Source organism: Pecten maximus, chromosome 19 (genome assembly GCF_902652985.1).
Source record: "Pecten maximus chromosome 19, xPecMax1.1, whole genome shotgun sequence".
Lineage (NCBI taxonomy): Eukaryota > Metazoa > Mollusca > Bivalvia > Pectinida > Pectinidae > Pecten > Pecten maximus.
Genome location: NC_047033.1, coordinates 3,811,044 through 3,823,249, shown reverse-complemented (window position 1 = coordinate 3,823,249; position 12,206 = coordinate 3,811,044). Strand labels below are relative to the sequence as shown.

The 12,206-nt window shown below is 37.0% G+C and overlaps 1 protein-coding gene across 1 annotated transcript in view; it reads left to right on the top strand.

Annotated features, from left to right (window-relative positions):
• LOC117317246 (pre-mRNA-splicing factor CWC22 homolog) overlaps positions 1 to 12,134 on the top strand; it is a 26,994-nt gene extending 14,860 nt beyond the window's left edge. Inside the window, exons 13-20 of the mRNA XM_033871975.1 lie at positions 278 to 364; positions 674 to 819; positions 1,647 to 1,724; positions 3,736 to 3,888; positions 4,647 to 4,774; positions 5,262 to 5,363; positions 5,659 to 5,813; positions 6,303 to 12,134. Coding sequence (XP_033727866.1) covers positions 278 to 364; positions 674 to 819; positions 1,647 to 1,724; positions 3,736 to 3,888; positions 4,647 to 4,774; positions 5,262 to 5,363; positions 5,659 to 5,813; positions 6,303 to 9,166 — 3,713 coding nt within the window. The 3' untranslated portion in view covers positions 9,167 to 12,134. The remainder of the gene's footprint in view (positions 1 to 277; positions 365 to 673; positions 820 to 1,646; positions 1,725 to 3,735; positions 3,889 to 4,646; positions 4,775 to 5,261; positions 5,364 to 5,658; positions 5,814 to 6,302) is intronic.
• Positions 12,135 to 12,206: the final 72 nt, after the last annotated feature.

Sequence of the window (12,206 nt, the reverse complement as noted above, 5' to 3'; positions counted from 1 at the left end):
TATTTGTATACATTGAACATTATTTGTGAACATTTTCTCTTGTGCAAAGTTTTCATTTGTATGAAAACTCTTTCCTCTTTAACACAGGAGATATTTGCATGAAAACAAATGACCCTTATAATTACTGATAAATCAGGAGGTGTAAGTCAACATATTACTATGATATTAGACACAAGTTTTGCCCTGGTTGTCACTATATATGTGTTTATCTTTTGCTTGGTAAGGATGTTGACTTCATCTATAGCATGGTATAAGTAATCTTGACTTTATCTTTTAGATATACTGGATGAAGACAGTTCGGACGAGGAAGGGTCAGGCAGTGGTTCTGGTAGTGACAGTGACAGTGAGGAAGACGAAGCGGATGGTATGTATATATATGACAGCAGCTCCTTGTTGGTGTCAGATCTCCAGATATCCTGTACCACTAGGATTCTGTGTATGCTTCAGTATGAATAAATATCTTCCAGTTTGCATACCTGCACAATACAAACTGTATATCTAGTGATTTTTTATTGTTAAAAAAATGAATGTTTTTATTCAAGTTCTGTATGCATTTTCTCAAACATTGGTAAAAAATGCTTTTATTCATATTCTGAATGTATTTTCTCAAACATGCTTAAAAAAATCTGAATTTTACACTAGGTATGTAGTAAATTTACATCACTGTTTGTAGAAGCTGAGAATCAGGTGATCTTGGACAAGACTGAAACAAACTTGGTGGCACTGCGTCGTACCATCTACCTCACCATCCAGTCGAGTCTTGACTTTGAGGAGTGTGCACATAAGCTACTGAAGATGGAGCTCAAACCTGGCCAGGAGGTAACACACACACATGGGCTTAAAAGTGAAAGTGAAAGTTACATATGTCTTGTATATATCAAAATCTTGGATGTTTAAATCTACCAATAATAAAATCATTGATGTTTTATTATACTGAAATTCTTGATGTTTCAATATACCAATTTATTGCATTTTTGCCAGTGAAATATAGAAATTTATTGCAGTGAAAAAACTGATATTTTCACTGAAGTAGTGCAAATATAAGATTTTGCAGTGAAAATATAAGATTTGCAGTGAAGTTTTTCATTTTTGACCTATAATCATAAAAAAATGAGATATTGTAAAAAGAAAATTGAATGTTTTCCTGTTGAATATAACCCATATATCTCTCATATGTCAGAATATTTTGATATATATGTAAATATCTATATTCTGTCATACTGTCATAAATTTATGTTATATTGAACAGGAAACTATTCATTATCCTCTATATGTCTGGTATTAAAATATTTATGGCTTAAAGCAAGAATGGTACCCCCATCCTTCATTTGCTATTCATAAGCTTTACCTAATTAGACGTATTGTTATATTAATGAGTTTGCCACTATCTACAACATGACCCCAATTCATCAGGGGCAGTTAACCCAACAAACGTTCTTTATATCATATTTATCCAGCAATAAACATGTGATGGGCTTCTGTCTGTCATTCCATGAGGTAGCCACCAGCTACTACTCGACCCCACCTCATCATGGGACTATGGACAACAAGCAAGCTAAATGTGAAATACAATTGATGAAATGGAATAAAAAAAAGATGTATAATAAATCTGTCTTGTGTTAAAGATAATCTCTTTTACATTTTAGGTGGAATTATGTAATATGGTGTTGGACTGCTGTGGGCAACAGAGAACCTATGAAAAGTTCTTCGGTCTTCTAGCACAGGTGGGTGTGACATTTTGATCAAAGGAGCATATTTAAAAGTTCATCTTTTAATGTAGATTTGTTTTATTCTGAGCTGGAGCATTGATAGATTTTGACCTCTTGTATGCTGAGCAATATTGAGAATAGGCTGTGTTACATATTAAACATGAGAATCTGTGAAAAGATCTTCGCTCTCTTAATATAATGAGTGCTCCTTTTTGAGCAACATGGAGAACAAAAAGAAAATTTCTTCATCTTGAAGCTATGTGATTGAAACTTTGTAGGCCAGAAAGAATTTAAGAATATGTTTTGATTGAGGACAGATGTTTGGAATACAGAAGTCTAAAAGGAAAAAGTGTTTTGGTCTCTTAGAAGAAAATGTACCAGGAGTGGGGAGTGATTAATATATATATACAAGTTTCACTGTATTTGCATTCATTTAACGATGAATAAATGTCTAGTTTATATTTTAATAATGAATTATAAATCTGTAAATAGGTATGGCTGTATATACCAGCAACAACATTTTTAGGTCACCTGAGACAAAGTCTCAAGTGACCTATTCTAATCCCCTTTTGTCCGTCGTCGTGCGTCGTGCGTCGTCCGTCCGTCGTGCGTCGTGCGTCCGTAAACAATTTACATTTTTGACTTCTTCTCCAAAACCCACAAACCAAATTCTATGAAATTTGGCAGGAAGCTTCTATGGCTAAAGGTCAACCAAAATTGTAAATTATATGGTCCCAACCCCCCAGGGGCCTGAGGGGCGGGGCCAAAAAGGGTCAAATTGACTAAAACTTCAAAAATCTTCTTCTCTACTCTCAGATATGCTGGAATCAAACACTCTTCATAGATGGAAGGGTCTTAAGGTGCTTTACCAAAATTGTAAATTTCATGACCCAGGGGTTTCACTTTTGCCCCTGGGGAGGGGCTAAACTTTACTATAGTTTATATAGAGAAATCACATTTTTGACTTTAATTTATTTTATTTCTATAGGAATTCATTCTAATTTTGTAAACATTGTCAGCATGGGATGACAGTTTGATTGCATGCACATGTTGGCCCTGACTGACCCCCAGGGGCTGGTGGGCGGGGCTAAAAAGGGCCAAATTGACTGAAATTTCAAAAATCTTCTTCTCTACTCTCAGATATGCTGGAATCAAACACTCTTCATAGATGGAAGGGTCTTAAGGTGTTTTACCAAAATTGTAAATTTCATGACCCAGGGGTTTCACGTTTGCCCCTGGGGAGGGGCTTAACTTTACTATAGTTTATATAGGGAAATAACATCTTTGACTTTTATTTGTTTTATTTCTTTTGGAATTCATTCTAATTTTGTAAGAATTGTCAGCAAGGGATGACAGTTTGATGGCATGTACATGTTGGCCCTGACTGACCCCCGGGGCTGATGGACGGGGCTAAAAAGGGTCAAATTGACTGAAATTTCAAAAATCTTCTTCTCAAGACTGAAATAAGGTGGAATCAAATACTCTTTATAGTTTGATGGGTCTTATGGTGCTTTATTGAAATTTTAAATTTCATGACCCTGAGGTCACAAGTATGCCCCTGGGGAGGGGGTAAATTTTACTATAGTTTATATACGGAAATCACATTTTTGACTGATTTGTTTTGATTTCTATTGGAATTCATTCTCGTTAACATTTTCAGCATGGAATGAAAGTTTGATAATATGCATATGTTGGCCCTGACTGACCCCTATGGGCTGATGAGGGGGGGGGGGGGGGGGGGGGGGGGGGGGGCAAAAAGGGTCAATTAAATAAACTGAAATATTTCAAATCTCAGGTGACCGTTAAGGCCCATGGGCCTCTTGTTACTTGTTTATTTCAGAATTTTGGCAAGGTGGTGTTGCACGATATGTAATACCCGGAATCTAGTTCCGACTAGGATAAGCATTAGCTTAATAGCTCTGTGAAAATTATAATTAAACAGTAGCACAAAACGTTACAAAAATTTCTGAGGACAGTTCTAGTCACTAGTTGGTCTACATTTAAAATCTGTATTTTATGTTGGCAGAGGTTCTGTATGATTAACAAGAAGTTCATAGGCCCGTTCCAGGATATGTTCAAGGAGCAATACGAAACAACACACCGCCTGGAAACCAATAAACTTCGCAATGTTGCCAAGTTCTTCTCCCATCTCCTCCACACCGACGCCATTTCCTGGGGGGTAAGTGTCATCACAGAAGACTTCTTGCTGTAGGAAAATGGGACATTTAATACTGTCAAGTTGGCAATATTTACGAAGGATTAAACTTAGCTTTCTTTGTGGTGATTAAAAATACCACAGTAGTGCAAAAATTAAATGCTTGTATTATAAATTATAATCGCGGAATGTCAATCTTACACCTATATATATATATGTGTGTGTACATACATATAAGGTATTCAGGTATCCAGGTATTCATATAATGTTATAGACGACTTCCACAATGATCATGTCAGGGTATCGGGCCGACCATCACTGCGCCATTGAAACGTTCTTTTTAAGAACGCCGATGTGGCGCAGCGGAATAAGCTGCGGGTATTTCTGGCTAGGCGATTGGGTGCCGTAGATCGTGAGTTCGAGGCCCGGTCAGGGCACGAGTCAAAAAGTTGTCTTCCTTCGTCATTTGTGTTGCTAAGTTATATATAGGTGAAGGAAACTTTATTTCATGTAAGTGGTGGGTCTGACCCCCTGCAGGCAGAGCTGAATTGGCAACATAGAGAATTTTAAAATCTTATTGGCATTATGGGATTAATGTTTTTTCACCAGATTTGGTCAATAACATCCTTGGGTGAAAGGGACTCAACTTGTTGTATAAATGGTGGGTCCGGCTGCCCAGGGATGTGCATAGAGATGGTTGCCTAATCTGTCTCAAATATTAAAAAATCATTAATATAATAATTGTTTTGTAATTATTCTGTATTGATGTTTTCCATCTCCAGGTGCTATCTTGTGTGAGACTCAATGAAGAGGACACTACATCTGCTAGTCGTATCTTCATCAAGACCTTGTTCCAGGAGCTGTCCGAGTATATGGGCCTTCCTAAGTTAAACAAAAGGCTGCGTGACCCGTAAGTTGGTCATGCATGACTGACCTTGTGTATATCGGTAGTTGTATTTCATATGCTTTCATTAGGTCACCTGAGACAAAGTCTCAAGTGACCTATTCTAACCGCCTTTTGTCTGTCGTCGTCCTTCGTATGTTGGCCGTCCGTAAACAATTTACATTTTCGACTTCTTCTCCAAAACTGCTTCTCCAAAATTGCTGAACCCAATTCAATGAAATTTGACAGGAAGCTTCCATGGCCAAAGGTCAAACAAAATTGTGAATTACATGGTCCCAACCCCCCAAGGGGCCAATTAAATTAACTTAAATATTTCAAAACTCAAGTGACTGTTAACTCAGGTGACCGTTAAGGCCCATGGGTCTCTTGTTTGGTATATAATTTATAACGAATACATGTTTGTAGGCTTAAGATCCTCAATATTTTGTTCGATTTACAACCTCACATGTAATTGTGTTTATAAGATTATATATTTGTGTGTTGATACTTGCAGGACACTTATGGAATTCTTTGAGGGTCTGATGCCTCGAGACAACCCAAGGAACACCAGATTTGCCATTAATTTCTTCACAACTATAGGACTTGGGGGATTGACGTAAGTACAAACACAAAAAACAAATCATTCGTAATATGATCTTTGTAGATTTATATTTTTTTGTTGTGAAATGATGAGAAATCTTTAAACTTCATCTATATCTTCCAAGATAATTGGTATAATGAAATAATTAGAAGCCTGTAAGTGTGATGCTGAGGTTCAAATAGGCAGAATGAAAAGTTGGTGGTTTAGTATGAAATTCTGTATGAAAAGGAAAGTATAGTTAGGTACAAAATTATTCGTGATTTTGAAGTGTATATAAGATTTTCAAAGAAATTTCTTTTATTCATTACAGAGATGACCTACGAGATCATCTGAAAAACAAATCTAAACAGCTGATGCAGCAAAAGGCAGCTGAGGCTGAAGAGGAATCATCATCATCTTCATCATCTTCTTCATCCTCCTCCTCCTCATCATCTTCATCTGATTCCAGTTCATCTTCTTCATCAGGTAAAAATTTATGTGTCATATCATCAATTTCAATTTTTCACATTGATGATTAACAAGTGTTTGGACCTGTTTTATCATCAGTGATAATGGTTCCTTGGATAACTTTGACTGTTTTTCACCCACGCCCCATATTTATGTTTTGCAAATGATTTGTTCAACATTATGTTACGACAAAATGTGTGCAGCCTCGTTTACTTGTGTGGATGATTGTCAGTTTGTCAATATCGGCCAATGTCAGGGAAGATAAGGAAAGATATTAGGATTTAAGATTTCCTGAATATCGACTTTAATTCTGGAAAAATGCTCCACTATATAGAAAACAAATTTGTTCATTCTGCATATTTATCAAAAGAAATGTTTTTAATTTAGCTGTTGTGGATATTTTTCTGTTGTCCTGATATATTCGTTTAAAATTTTTGATGAAAATCCTTTAAAATGATCAAAATCCTGTACAAATTGTGATTGGTTTTTTATTGATTTCTATTGTAGAGAGTTCGTCAGATGATGACACGCCAGCCAAAAGGAAGAAATCAGGAAAGACAAATAAGGGTAGACCTCAGAAAGAAATGAGGAATAAAAAATATAACAATGCAAAACAACGAAAGGTCAGACAGACAAATGAATCTGAGGATGACGAGGAGGAAGAACCGAACCGAAAAGAAAGTCGAAGGGAAAAACATCCAAAGGATAAACCCAAACTCAACAGAAATAGTAAAGGAGGAAAGAGAGATAGTTCTGAGGAAGTGTCACGCAAAAGTAACCAAGACCATCGGGGATATGCAGATGAAGGAAAAAGGACAGAGAGAAAGGATAAGAGAGCTAGGAAGGATAGCGAGTCAGAGGATGATAGGAATGATCGGAAGGAAGGGAGAGGAACAAATAATCAGAAAGGTTACGAAAATGACAACAGACAAAGAAAAGGTGACAGGGGGAGAGGTAGAGGTGATAGTGATTCGGAGGAAGAGGAAGTGATGAATAGGAGTAAAAACAAAGGAAAAGATCGACCAAGATACAACGATGTAGACCAAAGTAGTGATAGACAAAGTAAAATGGAGAGATACAATAAGAGTGATGGACAGGAAAGTATTGAAAGGCAAAATAAAAATGAAAGACAAAATCGAAATGATCAGCAGGAAATCAATGATATTCGAAGTAGAAACGATCGTCACCAAAGTGATGAAAGACAATATCGAAATGATCGACAGGAAAGTAATGATAGGCGAAGTAGAAATAATCAACATGAAAGTGATGAACGGCAATATCAAAATGATCGACAGGAAAGTGATGAAAGGCGAAATAGAAATGATCGACTTGAAGTTAATGATAGGCGAAGTAGAAATGATCGGCATGAAAGTGATGAAAGACGTAGGAATGATCGACTGGAAGTTAATAATAGGCGAGGTAGAAAAGAAGGGCACGAAAGTGCTGAAAGACAAAATCGAAATGATCGTCAGGAAAGTAATGAAAGGCGTAGAAATGATCGCCAGGAAGTCAATGATAGGAGAAGTAGAAACGATCGCCATGAAAGTGGTGAAAGACAATATCGAAATGATCGCCAAGAGGTTAATGAAATGCGCAATAGAAATGAGCGACAACAGATGAGGAAAACTGATAGTAGCTCTGATGAAGAAGATATGAATACAAGTAAAACCAGGAACAATGACCAAAGGCAGCAAAGAAACAATAAACGAAGCAGGCAGAAAGAAAGTACTGACGAGGAAGTTACGGATAGAAAGAAAAGTAGAGGCAGAGAAAGTCCAAGGAATACAGAGAATGATAAAAGGCAGCCCAGGAATGAAAAACGAAGACGAAAATTAAGCAGTGATTCGGAGGAGAGAGTCATCGAACTCAGGAAAAATACTGTAAAAGAAAAGAGATACTCAGAAGTTGAAGACAGACCACAAAGGAATGATATACAGCTACGTAAGAGACGGGAGGCAAGTAGCGATTCTGAGGAGGAAATGATGGACAGAAGGAAAAGTAAGGGCAATCAGAGAAATGAGGAAAATGATTTCAGACAAAGAAACAAAAGACAATCTGTTAGAAAGGATGTCACAAGTGAGTCCGAGGAAGAAATTGTAAATCGTAGAAAGAGTAAGGGACAAGACACTTCAAAAATGAAAAATGATGAAAGAGTTCGAGTGGAGAAAAGACAAAGGAAGGAAGCAACAAGTGAATCATCAGAGGAAGAGATTGTGGATAGAAGAAAGTCGCAAGTAAATGTTAAAAGTGCAGTAAATGACAAAAGAGAACAGCAGAAAAAACGACAGACTATAAGGAAGGAAGCTAGTAGTAGCAGCAGCAGCAGCAGCAGCAGCAGTGGTAGTAGTTCCGACAGTAGTAGTAGCGATAGTAGTAGTAGCTCCGATTCCGACTCTGACTCTGCAGAGGAAGTTATTGTGGAACAGAACAACAAGGAGAAAAGTAGGAGCAAACCAGTATCCACTAATGATACATATTTCGATCCGTGGGAAAGAAAAAAGAAAGGTAAAGATGAAAAGCTGGAAACCCCTGCAAAAGGAACAAAATCTGGCAAATATGACAGTAATAGAAGTGAAAAGTCAAATCGTGCAGAAAATGTAAACAGAAAGGCAAGGCAGGATAGTTCTTCTGAGGAAAGTAGCGAGGAAGAAAGAGTAGTGGAGAGATATAGCAAGTCAGATAGGTCTAGAGAACAATCCAGCAGAATGGACAAGTTTGCTCAACGTAGTGATAGTGAGGAAGTTGATAGGCGGGAGAGATATGGCGAAAATGTGCAGAACAAAGATAGGCGATCACGTAATGGGAGGGAGGAACAGAGATATCAGTCCAGGGAACATACGATTGAGAAAAAAAGACCAGCTGATAGCTCGGAGGAAGAAGTAGAACATCTTGATCGGGGAGATCATTCGCGAAAACGAGACAGAAAATCGTTTGTAAGGGATGAAGAAGAAAGTTCATATAGACCTCCTGAAAAGCATAGGAAAAAAGACCAATATTCAGATAGTGAGGAAGAGGAGGAGGATAACAGCAGTAAATCATTTAATAAGTCTCGTGATACTTCGCGGGATTCAACTAGGGACACGTCTTATGAAAAATCAAGGAAAAAAGACCGTCGTTCAAATGAATTAGGAGACAAGTATGAAGACAGTCCCAAATTATCAAACAGTAAACCATTAAAAAGTGCTGCTGTGTTAAAAAAGTCAAAAATACAGGAACGACTGAGCAAGATAGCTAGTGGTGACAATGTAGAGGACTATGATCGTAGTGAGAGAGTGCATGACACATACGCCAGTAGGGACAGATACAGGAGTAGGTCACGCTCTCCAGTACGTAGGGAGGTCGACCGGGGGTATGGGGGTAGGCGGAGATGATGCTCCGAGTATTTAGATACATCGTTTCATCTAATGTCTCCAGGCCATGATGATTCTCTGTAAAACACTTCTTAAATGTTTAAAAAGAGATGAGGTCATTTTTTATTTTGATGCAGGGAAGGTAATCAAGTTCAGCAACAATTACTATTGTGATAAGTGTAATGTTTGTAAATTTTTTGGCAAAGCAATTTCCAGGTTAATTTTTGTGTCATTACCAAAAGTGATTTCAGTAGAAATGTAGATTTTGCATTTTTTTTGAGGAGCTAAAATGAATCCCTGGGGCCTTTTTGTTTATACAGACCAACCAGTGCTTCAATTTTAAGATTTAGAATTCAGGCATAAATGTTGACAGGAAAATTTCATTTATCACATATCTGGCCCGTCCTACTAGATCTTGTGACACTCATGCAATGTAAAACTGTTTGTGGTCTGGCGGGAATCTAAGTATATGCTTCAGATCAATCTGATTAAAGTACAGATCATCATTTAACACTCACGGCCGTTTTCGTTTGTGTGGTCCAAAAAAAACGGCTGGATCGATTTGTCCGCATAAATTAACAGGCCCTACATTCTGAAGATCTGTCAGCGGCCAAGTTCAGGGTCATGTTCAGTTGATTTCAATGCTTACCATACAATGGTAATGTTTTTAGCCAATGAAAAAGTATCTCATTTATATAATATATGTGTGTTTGGCAGTGTGTGCAAATTGATCGGGCTATCTAAAGAGTGTTGGAAATGTTCATTAGCCTCTGATCTGTGTTGTTTTACTACTTCATTTCTTTCCGGTGCATCGGTACAAAAATGAAAAATCAACAAACTACACATACTTTGTCCACTAAATGCATCGTTTCGGATGTGAAGCATACTTTGTCCAATAAATGTATCGTTTCGGATGTGAAGCATACTTTGTCCACTAAATGTATCGTTTCGGATGTGAAGCATACTTTGTCCACTAAATGTATCGTTTCGGATGTGAAGCATACTTTGTCCACTAAATGTATCGTTTCGGATGTGAAGCATACTTTGTCCACTAAATGTATCGTTTCGGATGTGAAGCATACTTTGTCCACTAAATGTATCGTTTCGGATGTGAAGCATACTTTGTCCACTAAATGTATCGTTTCGGATGTGAAGCATACTTTGTCCACTAAATGTATCGTTTCGGATGTGAAGCAACTTTGTCCACTAAATGTATCGTTTCGGATGTGAAGCATACTTTGTCCACTAAATGTATCGTTTCGGATGTGAAGCATACTTTGTCCACTAAATGTATCGTTTCGGATGTGAAGCATACTTTGTCCACTAAATGTATCGTTTCGGATGTGAAGCAACTTTGTCAACTAAATGTATCGTTTCGGATGTGAAGCATACTTTGTCCACTAAATGCATTGTTTCGGATGTGAAGCGGCTGGCAATGGGCACAGCCATTATAGTTTGGTTGACAGTGAATTGGGACAGTCAGATTTTATCTATTCAATAAGGACCAACCATGAGGTTGACGAGAAGGAAAGGGATTCCGACAAAATTTTGCCCATGTAGTTATGATAATTTGGTTGCAAGATTATCTGAACATGACCCAGTCTCCATCAGATCTTCTTAATGTAGTGCATAATGTATTTAAATCAGATTGGCTTCAGATCTTCACCTGAAGTAGCAATATATTTTGACGAAATGATCTACAAATTGAGCTAATGTGACTCCTTAATCTCATGATTATCTACTGAGGTCATCCAGACTTTTCCCTCAAAATATCTTAATTTTGTTAAAAGCAACTGTCTGCACAAACTTAGACTCAAAGTTTGATACCAGGATTCCGTTAAAATTTTCTTTATTCAGAAATAAATACCTTTTAATTTAACTTGGCAATAACCCATTACTCGAGGTGGTCAAAATCTGCAATGTTTAAACTCAAGATTTGCTTTCTAGATCATTGTATGATCATTGGAACAGAAGCTTGTAGCATACATAGGTAGCTTGAATCAACACTCAAAAAAATTTGAAGTATTTGAAGTAAATTGCTTTACGAATCATCTAATTAAAGTGCCTTCAATTTTCCTTATGCGATTTATTCTGATATCCCCTTAAGATTCTGAAAATGTCTCGTGTATTGTTTCTTGTAGAAATGAGCATTCAGAGAGATACTGTCTTTCTAAATTCTGCAAGTTTTCAAATTTGGTACGCTATCTTTGAGATCATAATTGACCAATTCTGCCGGGTTAGTAGGTTTACGTTTTGTGATAATGATTATACACAAACTCTGCAGAAGTAGAATTTAATAATGAATCAATTCAATATTGTTGTGGCCATCAGTCTCCAGTTATATGAGGGGATCCAACACTTCAGAGGTCTATATTGTATATAGGCCAAGAAAATTGTGTTTTATCCAAGTCTGTGTATATAGATTGTGTACAATACGGTTTATATTTATCATGTTGATTTTGTTGGAGAACCTTTGGATCTCTCCAGGAACTATGTTCTTTACTGTTGTAGGTGTATTAGAGGGACAATCTTGACATTTTTTCCCCCATCATGCCTAAATTTTTCCATCCAGAGTCAAAATCAGGATCTTTAATTTAAGCCATGTCTCATTTTTGCCAAAACAATTAAACTTAAACAACATGGTCCATACAGATATGAAAAGTCCTCTAGTTTCAGCCCTTGTAAAGTCTTGGAAGCCAGTGCCATACCTTGAAAGTGTTGGAATTTGGCATAATGCTTTTTAAAAGTCCTTGAATTTATATCTTTGATGTCGAAAGAAGATAATGTTGTTTTCTTTAAATATTCGCAAAGTTGTAAATGTTATTCCTTTTCTTCGTTGTTATTGTTACAATGTATAACTGATTTAATGAATTAACAGATATTGTACTTTGTTACTGTGGCGGGGAAATAGGACAAATATTGTACTTTGTTACTGTGGCGGGGAAATAGGACAAATATTGTACTTTGTTACTGTGGCGGGGAAATAGGACTATCCAATTTTACACTGTAACGCAGCTATCTAAATTATCATCAAATGTCCATCACAACCTGAGAAGTTTTG